At 42.8% G+C, this 12,664-nt stretch overlaps 1 protein-coding gene across 1 annotated transcript; it reads left to right on the top strand.

Moving 5' to 3' along the window:
- Positions 1-2,206: 2,206 nt before the first annotated feature.
- LOC104166166 (fatty acid desaturase 1-like) lies at positions 2,207-12,315 on the top strand (the record flags this gene model as incomplete). The annotated part of the gene is made up of 11 exons (XM_009706010.1): positions 2,207-2,317; positions 3,906-4,103; positions 4,505-4,606; positions 4,780-4,908; positions 6,413-6,473; positions 8,492-8,568; positions 9,538-9,635; positions 10,316-10,412; positions 11,135-11,214; positions 11,956-12,081; positions 12,264-12,315. Coding segments are annotated over 11 exons (1,131 nt in total), but the record flags the coding sequence as incomplete, so codon positions are not given.
- Positions 12,316-12,664: the final 349 nt, after the last annotated feature.

Raw genomic sequence — 12,664 nt, forward strand, 5'->3', positions numbered from 1 at the left:
TTGGCCTCGGCAAAAACTGTGGAAGAGAGTAAAAGGTGGAATATTTGCTGTAGGTATGTTTATAGTGCAGGTTTGTGTGAGCCAGTACAGAGAAAGCCATGCTTGCACTAGTCAGCCTCTAAGAGAAGCAGGGTAAATTAGTGTGGGTGGACTTCGGTGCTCTCCTGTGTAGCCCGATTATGTGTGAACTGTCTGGTTTAGAGTAAACTTGGTTATATCCACGCTGAGTTGTAGTGGGAATATATCCAGGACGTTGTGGGTGACGTAAGTAACTCCTCTTCGTTACTAAGAGCAGTTTCATGAGACAGTGCAAATTCAACAGGCTCTTCAGTTAGTCTGGGAGGCAGAGACACAAAGAAGTGAAAGAAGCATTTATTAAGAAAATTCGTAAGACTTTAGTGAAGTCTGTACATCTTGGGATGGGTCAATTGCTTAATCTTTTGGATGTATGTTATGAAAAATTAAGAAATGACCTTAGTTTGACTGGAAGATTTTACCAAGAGCATAGGCCTTGAAAGATGATAACTTAGGAGAGGATGAAAAACACAGAAGGCTATCAGTAAGAAGAGAAACCTGAAGAATGAAAAAATGAGTATAATTAATGCCACAATATTAGTGAGGGTGATACTGCACAAAACTGTGGAGTCCTTTTATTGCTGCTTTTTGGTGTGGTGTTGTCTCACAAAGGATAGAAGAGCAGAGTTAAGGAATAAGGTGTCTTAGAAAACAGGAGCAACAGTCTTGAGACTGGAATATTTGGCTGAATTTGGCAAAATTTGGTTGAATTTTGGAGACTGTAAAAACATCTGGTGTTGCAACGTCACAAAATAACTAGCTACTTGTAGTAGACTGTTTTGCAGAGAAAGGGCTTGCTGATTTTTGGATTCATCAGTGACAGTGATTATGTGCATGGTATTTAAACCCACTGTGTGTTACATACATGCTTCCGTGTTAGTCATGCAGTTGCCCAAACCTATGTCATTTTGGAGTAGAGGACAGAAATTCTGTAGCAGTTTGCTCAAAGAGATTAGCTAAACAACTTCATTTTGTCACACAACTGTTCTTAATAACCATTTACCAGGAGTAACTCAGGCTAGAGTGCAGTAAAGCACTGATTCTGGCCTGTTTAGGATGAATAAATTGAATTGGATGAAATATGGCGCAAAAGCAGGCATGCCAGCAGATCAATAAGGTGAAGGCATGGATGTACAAAAGCAATATTCCATGGTTAGAGAATCTTCAGGGGAGGTTCCTTTCATACAGACTGAATTCACAGCTCAGCTCAGTCTCAGCTGTGCTTCAGGGCGCCGGCTGCCCCCTTCATGCTCTGTCAATGCAGTTGTCTCCTCCTCTGCTTTTCTGCAGCCTGTCCTTTCTGTCCCCAGCCCTGCCTAGAGGCTATCACACCATTGATTTTTCATGCTTGTTTCTTTGAGAGAGCAGTAACACCAGGCAGCTGCTTATGAATTGTGTCCTTGAGTTCATTTCCTTCTGAATACTTCCTTCCAAGTACTAGAGAAAAATAAAGTTCTCTGGAATCACTTGATCCTCAATGAGATGCTTCCTATCTTAGTTAATTTGGGAGTGGAGTTCTCTACCCAGTGAATAAGAGGAACCACACTTTTCTTTTAAGCAGTCAGATTTAAAGGGCAATTTTCTCTTTTGACAAACTGCACAATAAAGAAGATTCTGGTCTGCTGATAAGAAAGGTCTTTTGGGCACCTGGATGTGCAGGAAGATGGAAGAGTCACTAATATTGGGGTTGAGGAGTTTTTGACAAATTGCACAACAAAGAAGATTCTGGTCTGCCGATAAGAAAGGTCTTTTGGGTACCTGGATGTGCAGGAAGAGGGAAGAGTCACTAATATTGGGGTTGAGGAGAGGGAGAAGAAGAAAGGCAAAGGAACTGGACTCTGCTTTAGGTGTACGATGGAGATTCATTCGATTTTGTATTATGGAGCTTGCATACCTGTAGTAGTTGCAATAGTGGAAGCCAGACCTCTTCTGTTTGCCAACTGAAATAAGATCTCAAGAGCACAGGAGAAGAAAAAGGTCAACAAAAGCTTGAGGAGATAGAAAGGTGAACCAGCCATCTTTGCTATTGTGGTTCCTCCACAGTGAATGTCTTGCTTTGCACAGCAGATTGAGGTTGGTAACACAGCATTTGTTTTTTCTTACCTCTTCCTTTACTCTTGTGCATTTGCAGGAGGCCTTTGCAGCATTCCATGTTGACAAGGTGTTGGTGAGCAAGTACTTGAAGTCACTACAGATTGGGGAGCTGGCACCAGATCAACCCAGTATTGAGCCCACTAAAAATGTAAGTCAGTCCTCATAAAACAGAACAAAGGTAGATTAAAGGGAAATATTCTGACATGAGACTTTGTTCTTCCATATCAGCTTAGCTACTGAATCAATGAGATCCAGGTTCTTGACAATTTTTTGTGCTACTATTTAGAAACAATACATGAATATTAGTCTAAATCAGCATTATGTGGTTGAGAATGAGATTCCTGAAGATGAATTTTTCTTATCACAGCAACTCTACATAAATAGCAGAGCCTTGTTTTGCTCTCATGAATATCACTGCTATCACCTTTTCTTCTTTCCCTTGCTTTGAGAAAGAGCTGCCCAAAAATTAAGTAATTCTTTCTTGCTGATAGTACATTCTCAGACTGTACTCCCTTCTTTTGTAGGTATCTCTAGGGACAGACTGCAGGTAGAGTGTCTTAGCCTTGAATTAAGTTTCATAGGCTGTATTGTCATTACCTTTTTGGACAGCCTGCTTGTAGCAGTCTCAGTCATTCACAGAAGCATTGTTGATGGCACAGTGAGAGTAACCAATCTGATATGTCAAAGAAAACTTCATGAGGGAGGCACAGACAACAGAACAGGAATAGTCTTGGAGTACGAACGTTCACATGACTGTATGGTCCTCATTGCTTCCCACTATCCAAGACTATCCGTTTTCCCCAGTCCTTTTAACCTGCCTTGATTTTTCCTTTGCATAGTCCCACGCTGCATGCTGAAGGGGGGCAAGATGATACGTGGCCCCATGTAACTCAGACATTAGAAACACAATTCAGAGCAGGCTGGCTATCCCAGAATGGCATGACCACGCTTCCTATGTAGGTGGGAACCTCATGAACCCTCTTACCCATCTGTGGCTATGCCTTGCCTATTTCTCGATTCCATAGCTGACTGCGCCAGTGCTTATATGTGCCTTGCTCCATGCAAATTCCGTTTCCCCAAAATGACTGGGAAAGTAGGCTGGCAAGCTCCTTTGCAGGTTGGCTTGCGTGGAGGCAGGAATCAGGCTTAGGAGGCATCTGCAGAGCTGGCAAAGACAAAGGTGGGTAGGTCTAGCACCTGCGCTGTGCTCATTTCTTCTTCCGTCTTCCTTCCTCAGTGCTCACCAGCCTGAGGCCAGCTGGGCTGTAGGTGCCATTTTTCTTGGGAAGGGTGAAGTGAAAACATATATTGATCTATTGGAACTGATGGCAGGAGAGGAGCAATTTCATCCAGAAGACCTACCACAAGATGGCACGCTATGTTCATGCACATGCAGTACAGCTTCCTCCAGACATACCTTCCCTCTGAGCCCTGTGCTACCTGTCAAGAAGATGATGGAAGAAGCACCAAAGACAGAGTCTTCAGGGTTGGGGGTACAGACATTGTGCTCTGTGATGGCTACTGCTTGCTCCTCTGCTCTCTGTACCTTATCAGGCAAAGACACAGAGAAGCTGTAGGAGAGCAATGGTAAAGTTTACGAGTGTGCAAGCCCAGCTCTCGCCCGTTTGGCCAGATCCTTTGCTCTTTCTTTCCTCCATGAAAGTGGTCCTTGGCTTTTGAGGCTGCTGTGCTATACTCTAGAAACAGAGAACATATTACACTGGTGCTTCCCACAGAAAATGCTGGTGAAAGACTTCCGTGAATTGCGTGCTACTGTTGAGAAAATGGGACTTCTGAAGCCAAATCAACTCTTCTTCTTCCTGCAACTCGCTCACATCCTCCTGTTGGATACTGCTGCTTGGCTGATTCTCTGCTACTTTGGGACATCCTTGATGCCCTTTATGGTCTCACTGGTGGTGCTGACCGTTTCCCAGGTAAGCAACTAAGTCCACAGCATGTGTGCATGGATTTGCATCAACTTTCATACACATAATACTGTGGCGGTTTTTGAGTCTTCCATTTCCTTACTTAGCATAGTTCTCCTTTGTCATAAGAAGACATCTACTATATGGCATGTGTTTACGGAAGGTGTAAAGAAGAAATTCTGCATGTGGGGAGCTCCCACTAAACCTAGTCTGGTATTCTTTCAGCAAGATACATCCTGGGGGAAGCCTTAAGAATATCAGGATTTCATAGTTCCTTTCTGATTGTGACTTTGGAGCAGTGTCTGAGAAATAAATCTTGGTATTTCAAAGCAAATGATGGGTGTGGCATTGTCCTGGTCTCAATTCCTGTTTTTTTTTCCCCTCCCCATGTTTTCTTTTTCCTCTTCCAGGTCCAGGCTTCATGGTTACAACATGATTTAGGACATCTTTCAGTATTCAGGAAGACCAAGTGGAACCGCTTGCTGCATAAGTTTGTGATGTGCCATTTGATTGTAAGTACCTGGCCCTGGAAAAATTCTTAGATTTGATGGCTCTCCTGGAAAAGTGTGTGTTCTGAAGACTCTGTGGAGGGTAGCGTGTTCAACATTGGGCGAAGGAGGGGAATTGGAGAGAATCTGGCTCTGAAAGCAATGTACCTTTCGTACTTTGTTCTTCACTGAAACAGGGGGCATCAGCCAAATGGTGGACTCTTCTGCACTCCCAGCACCATGCCAAACCCAACTGCTTCCAGAAAGATCCTGACATTGATATGCACCCTTTCTTGTTTACTTTGGGGAAGAAATTCTCTGTGGAGGTCAGTATCTGTGTGTGTGCACTCATGTACCAGGAACTGGGAAGAACACCCTAGCCAACAAAAAGCATGCTGTACCATAAAGATCTAAAACTAAGATGTGATGACAATTTCTGAAAAAAGATTGCTTTTGTCTGTGTCTACTTTCTTCAGCCTTTGTAAGCAGGTCACAGTTCACATAAAGTTCCTTTAAAAATTTCTTGAACAGCTGACAAGTTGTTGTAAATAAATTAGACATGATAGGCATAATATATAGGGTGGAAAATCCATCAGCAGAAAGACTATTAATGGTTTTAGCAACTTAATGACCTAGTAGAACAACTCAGTAATTATTGATTATTAGATAACTTGTAAACATTAGTGTAACGCATGTCTGCAGTTGGCCTGGGATTATTGCTTTGATGTTAATAGTCTGAGGCTCAGAGATGCAGGTGGCTTTGGCATGTCTATGCCTTCTCCTAGGTTTCATAGAAGCCTTGCTTCTATGAACATCTCCTAGATGTTAAGAAGCTGTGCTGTGAAGGGCAGCCAGCACAGCAGGGCTGAATAACCAAGGGCAGTTCCTGTAGCTCTGTAGGACTGGGTGTTGGCAGGTCCCTCTAGTGAGCACAAGTCGTTTGATCGCATAGGATGTTCTCAGCTTGCACTGCTAGGCCACTTCCAGGAGCGACAACCTGAGACAACAATCCTGAATCCTTTCTGCTGTACAACTTCATCAGTTCTTGAGACCCTGTCAGAGTAGCTACAGCAGTGAAATATTTTTCTCCTTGGAAGACCTTTGCCATCATGAAACTGTCATTTAAATGTACAGAATCAGCAAGAAAGTGGAGGCGGGGGGGAGAGAGAAAACACATATGACTATTTTTGACCAATAATATAACTTAGCCTTGAAATACCTAATATTTCACAAAATGCATTATGAATGTGGTAAGAACACAAACCCAAGGAGATTCAACAGTTAAAATTCACCTATATCCACCCTCAGAATTTTTTTTAATCATAACTTGCAGATCACACCCATCTTTTAATGGATGAAATGTTCTGATATAGTTTTTACCACATCATTGCGTTCCAGACCAGACAATGGTGGTATCTCTGACAGTAGTTTCCTTCCTACCCTATACCAACTTAGGGTTTTTTATGGGCTATTACCTCTGGTTTAGCTTGTCATAACTATATCTAGAAGTACTTTTCAGCAACCAGTCATTTAATTTATTTTCACCTACTGGAGAAAAATCTCATGCTTGCTTAACAGTTTATCTCTGAAGGACTTCACAAAGCTGTAAGGCATTAAAGCCTTATGTTAATGAAATGAGAGTTTATAGAAAAGGCGTATTTTGTATGTAAACTAATAGGACAGGTACCGAAGAGGGAGACTGTAGGAATGAGGGCTGTGGGAAGTGTGCAAGAAGAGTGCCTCTGGGGAAGAAAGAATGGAAACCAGCAAGTTACCTGTGCAGATTGCTTAGTTTCCACTCAGTATGTTTTCTGTTGTTTCTTTTTGCAGCTTGGGATCAAAAAGAAAAAATACATGCCATACAATCACCAACACAAATACTTCTTCATCAGTGAGTATCTCCATTCTCCTGCAATACCATGAGGGGTACTGATGGGGCTTGTAGATCTTACTTTTGACCTGTAGGACCTGAACAGAACTAAGGTGTTTGCATCAAAGTACATAATGATCAGTTTGCATCTTATTTTTGGAGGAGTTGAAGACCTGAGTGGATACAACTCTGAGTAAGCTGGTCTGACCTCATAGCTGATGCCGCTCTGAGATCCTGAGGTCTTTTCCAGCCTGAATTATCATATGATCCTATATGAGATCAGGTTTCTGAGTCTTTCTGGACTGGAAACACATTCATTTGGTTTGAGAATTTCTAACCAAATGGCCTAAGTTTGTTCCAGGGTAGAAAAAGTAGTAGAGTATTCTTATCCCAGGTCATCTTAAAACTGTACTGCCTTGCAGAAATAAGTCTACGTCTATTTGGACAGAGAAAATGAGAAAGACTCTTAACTCACTAGTTAAGGAAGTTACTTGGGAGCGTGAAATGAGGGCTCCAGGGACTGTTCATGTGAGCTGTATAATGTATGGCTAATAAAGTGCATAAACAGAGCAGAGGAAAAAGTCAGAATTTCTCCACTGTCAGTGCCCTGATCTCTAGGTTCTCACTCCTGCCCTCTTCTTCCCATCTTAGTGAAGCTTTATTTCCTTTGCAAAGCAGCACAATTTCAACACAGGACAAGGAGATACCACCTCATGCATCTCCCCAGAATAGTCTAAAGTCTTCTGCTTAGGACGCTTGCCTGAAAAGTAGACAGTATGAATTTGAACCCTAAAACTCAGCAGAAACGAGCACTTTAAAGGTGTGACTCATTTGACCTGTTTTTTCCCTTGACCTCTCAGGAACTGCACTCCAGCAGTGGCTCTTCTTTCAAGTGGCTAGCAGGATTAGTTCAGATACACGTATCTCAGATAGGCAACTCAAAGATGTCTAGTTAAGGAAGGTGATCCCGTGTTACCATGTCATACCACATCTTTCAGTACTAGACATCTTTGAGTTGCCTAAGGAAGGTGATCCTGTGTTACCATGTCATACCACATCTTTCAGTAGTATTCAAAGAATAGTCCGTGGGGGTTTTTTTGTTGTTTTGTTTTTCAAGAACAACTTAAAGAATAGTCTGTGGGGTTTTTTTTGTTGTTTTGTTTTTCAAGAACAACTGAGATGTCCATTTGGAAGGTTGAGTTTGAGTTCTTGCAGCCTAAAATCCCTGGTAGGCAAGGGATTTCGTATGTATTTGTGTTGTTCCCCTGCTTTGAACAACTGAACGGGGAGCCAGGCAAGCACTGGGGCTGTGGAAGTCACTTCTCGAAATACCACTCTGTGGCTGTTCCTCAGTTAGAAGCCTCAAATGAAATCTCAGGTTTGTAAGCACTATCAGATTAATGGACAGACCTCGAAATGTTTACAGGCACTGATCACAGAATCAGAGAATAGTTTGGGTTGGAAGGGACCTCCAAAGACCATCTAGTCTAACCCCCCTGCAATAAGCAGGGACATCTTTAACTAGATCAGGTTGCTCAGAGCCCCGTATAGCATCCTACCAGTATCAGTCAGTCGTTTTCTTGCAGAGCAGTTGCTGTGGTACTCAAAAGGATTAAGTTTCTGGAGTCTTGTCCTCCTTGTTTTTTAAGATTCTCCACACAAATTTCGTTTTCACTCTTTTCTAAAAGAAGCCATGGTCATAGCTGTCCATGAGGAAACGGAAGGCAATGCTACCTGTGTCGACAGGTGACATGAGCAGTAGCAGGCTGTCATGCTGAAGAGTGGGAACTGTCCTCAGTCAAGCTTCAGAGAGCTTCTTGTCTTCTGTTTATTTCACCTCTTGAGGTCAGCAGGCTCCCAGATTGCTTACTGTTTGTCTGCGTTGATGCATAGTGATGTCATCCGGAAAATTCTGCAGCCCTAAAGCTTCTCAGAATATTCTCCATATTGAGTAGCTGTTCAGGGATCCTTTGCTTCCAGTTTGATTCTCTCTCATTCAGTCCCTGACGTTACCAGTGATAATGAATTCTCCCTTACAGCTCTTCCTCCACTCCTGTTTCCCACCTACTTCCAGTGCCACACATTTTATATTGCATACACAAAAAGGTATTGGGGGGTAAGTATTGCTGCTTGTGCAATCAAGAAGGGGTCAGCTGTGGGCCTTCAACCTTTCTTCTCAACATGGAGCCAGCTTCTCTCCAGAGCTCAGTCCCTGCTGTGTGACACCATATGCTGTTCAGTTAAGCCTAATAATGACAGTCAGTTTGGTGCAGTGTTTTCAGTGGCTCTGCATGCTTTCTGCTAAACCAATTATGTTCCTCAGCCTGATGATAAAGGCCTGAAAGCAAGCACCGGGCTGTTTGGCTTGTAGTGCTTTGCCTCATTACCAGAACCATGGAGTGTACTGTCTCCTTTGGTTTGGAAAGCAAATTGGAAGGTCCGTAGTGGTCAGGAACAGGAGAATGTGGATTTATAGGAACTGTTGTCCTTGATATGTTAGCAGTATGCATATACTTGGCATTGCTTCCTATGCCAGGCAGCCAGAATTAATGCTTCATTCTTCCTTCTGTTGTGCATGTTCTGCATAAAGGAGGACAGAGCAACTTCTGGACAAAATGAGGTCGTTGGTCTAGTACTTAGTTCACTGTGGAGTCCTGGGCAATGATTTGATACAAGTCTTCAACTCATGTTTCTGAATGCGTATAGTCCTGTCACAGAATGACAGACTGGTGGGGGTTGGCAGGGCCCTCTGGAGATCATCCAGTCCAACCCCCTGCCAAAGCAGGGTCGCCTACAGCAGTTGCACAGGATTGCGTCCTGTATTTGCTAATATACTAATCTACTTACTGGGCGCAAATGCTCAGATTCATCTCTATTACAGCAAGCTGTGGGGGGGAAAAAAAAAAAAGTAGTAGTATTTTAGGTTATGTTAACTTGGATTGCTCCAGATGGTTCAGTTTAGCAAAAAGCTACAGAAGCTGAATGTAGATTGTTTTCTTGTACATATAACATGAAGCTTAGAAAAAGATTTCAGCAAATGTAATTTATAATTATTTTCTCTTCTTACTGTCTCTGATTTTGGTAGGACTTGGCCTGGATGCTGACCTTCTATATCAGATTCTTTTTTATTTATGGATCATTATTACAAATAAAGAGTCTCCTGGCGTATTATTTTCTATTCAGGTGATACCTCTTTAGAAGGTTCTTCAGCCTTCCTCTATGTATTCTTTCCATCTGCGACTGCCTGCCTTTCTGTGCCTTTGCTTATCTTTCCATGTTCTTTACCATCTCATTTTTTTTGCTTAGTTTTTTAATTCTGTAAAGTTAAACTGAAACTCTTCTGCTCCATTGCCAGCTGAAGTTCTATGTTGTCTCATTGGCTGCGGCAGCAAAGAGACTTCACTGAGTGCTGACCAAATTGAGAAATGCTTACCTTGCGTAACATTCAGTGCTTTAGGTGTTGGGTCTGCTACTGGTTAGAGAAAGCACGTTTAACAGAAACAGCTTAGCCTGGGCTTGCAAATGCCCAGGCGTTACCCAGCAGCATTGGCTTGAATGGACAATATGCACTCCACTTGGATCATTTTACTGATTCTAATCAGTTTGGTCCTTGGCTACAGATAAAACAAGATGAATACCAGGCTACATCAGTTTTATATTACAAAACGTATTAAATAATCATGAGTTTCATAAGGAATTATGAAAATCCCAGGTTTTGGAAGTTCTTTCAGGTGCTGGATTAGCAAGGCTGGTGTTTGGCCATGTGTTTGTAAGTCTGGCTGTGCTGTTGTTTTTTTTTTCAATGGCTCCTCGTTAACTTGCTTACCTGTTACTGAATTCTGGCCTCTTGTCTGATTGCACAGGATGCTGGAGAGCAGCTGGTTTGTCTGGGTTTCACAGATGAACCATATCCCTATGGATATTTACTATGACAAGAATTTGGACTGGGTGTCTACTCAGGTAAAATATTTTCCATTCTTAAGAATTGTGGCCAAACAGGTACAAATTCCAACCATCAGACAACTGAGCCCTCTATTGCATTAAGGGTGAAGACCTGTTGGCAACTGGGAAGTGAAGGTTAATAGGATAACGGGATTCAGTTACGGTAACAGTAAAGGAGGACAGCAATGACACATTCATGGACCATCTAAAATCAAAGCTAGGTCCCAGCTCTGTTTCCTGAACATGCCCACCTCCTCACTTAACTGCATCATTCTGTCTTGGACCCTTTCTGCTTATGTGGAGATGGACCTTTGTGTCCTGCTCATGCTGAGCAATTTTGCACTAGTAGAATGCCAGTCTGGTGTCCCTTCTTTGCAGAGAGACTTATGGAGTCCAGCAGGAAAGTCTGACCACCACAGCAGGACGCTGCCATCTCTGCTTTTTCTGCAGACATAGGTTTGAGAAGACTCAGGACGAACTTTTGACTGTCTGTTCACGTGCATTCGCAGGAGCACAGAGCCACCTCCTAGTCTTACCATGGTCCATGTTAACCAGCCTACGTACATCTGCTGGTCCACAAAGCTGCAGGACGATTATGATTCCTGGCTTGAGGTAGCTCAGCTTAGGCTAAAAGAAAACAACAGAACAGAGTAGCACAGCATACTGTGCTCTTTAGACAAATGAGAAAGGCTGCAGTCACCAATCTGTACTGACTTTGCTTTCCCCTTCCCCTCCTCTAGCTCCAGGCAACATGCAATGTTGAGCAGTCTTTGTTCAATGACTGGTTTACTGGGCATCTGAACTTCCAGATTGAACATCAGTGAGTACGCACTCCAAGAGAGAATTTTCTTCCTTTTTTTTTATTATTTTTTTCTTCTTTTTTCTCTTCCCTATTCTTCTTTGCTCTGAATTTTACAAATAGTTGTGGGGCATCAATGAGTTTGTCTTTAAAAAGACTGAAAACCCTAAAGAGAATTGTAATTTAACTCAAAACCTTCACTGGACCCACAGGAAGATGAGAATGACTAGCAAAAAATTAATATGGGCAGGATCTATGAAACCATACAGACAACACCAGGGTCTGTCCAAAGTAGTAGCTTGTAAGCATTAGTGAAAACACACGTGCTAAGGCACCCTGTTTATAGTCTGACACAGTAGTTTAAGCCTACCTGTACTGACTACTTACGCTGTTACCCTAGAGACTGACACATGCGACTGAAGGACGGGCTCATCTCTTCTGTACTATGGAGATGGTTATTTCTGGAGAAAGGGGAGGCAGGGGAGTAGTTTCTTCCAGTTTATGGCGTTGCTTAATTTGGAGAAATGTCACTTCAGAAATGCTAGAGACAACTGTGGAAAATAACGGAGGGGGAAAGCAGGAAAATCTTAGAAGTTACTTGTGCTAAAAGCACACCAAGGGGAACGAAGAGCCAGGAGCAGCTGAAGATCCTACTCAGTGTGAGCTGGGTGATTCCTGTGGAGTAATAATGAATGTGAACATGTGAAAGGTAATATTTCTTATGGAGCACTGGAAAAGATTTTGTCTGTCTCCTGTTCACAGCCTATTCCCCACAATGCCAAGACACAACTACCGGAAGGTGGCTCCTCTGGTGAAGTCCTTGTGTGCCAAACATGGCATTGAATACCAATGTAAGCCGTTGCTCATGGCTTTTGCAGACATTGTGCAGTAAGTAACAACACACTGGCAAAAAATTGCAGAAGGATGTAGGGGAGACTGGAATATTAAGAACAAGAGTTGGCTTGTTCTTTTTCAGATCAACGCACAGAAACCCTAATTTCCCTTGTCCCCACCAACACTATCCTAAGCAACTCTGCATAATGTGGCTTCTTGCGCTCTCTCTTTCTCAGCTCTCTGAAGAACTGGGGAGAGCTCTGGCTTGACGCCTACCTACACAAATAAGAAGACAAGGCTTCGTGGTACCAGCCACAGCCTGCCACATCTTTGCATTCCCAGCAAGCTGAGGAGCAGGGACCACAAAGGGACTCTATGGCAGAAGAAAATGGATAAGAACTGAAGGATATGATTCCAATAGATATGAAGTTACGTGAATTTTACTTCTGTTTTTTCCTGGTGTTTTGGTTCAGATATGTTAAGAGTGGCTAGGGTAGGCAGGAGGTGAATGGCTAGAACAGGGAGAAACTCTGCTAACTATCTCTGAGTAAATATGGCCAAGAGCATTTCTGAGCCTGAGTATGTGTCCAAGTCAGGTTATGGACTGGTGCAGCTGCACACACTTAACTTCATGTCA

Source organism: Cariama cristata, unplaced genomic scaffold (assembly GCF_000690535.1).
Source record: "Cariama cristata isolate BGI_N322 unplaced genomic scaffold, ASM69053v1 scaffold6378, whole genome shotgun sequence".
Taxonomy (NCBI): Eukaryota; Metazoa; Chordata; class Aves; order Cariamiformes; family Cariamidae; genus Cariama; species Cariama cristata.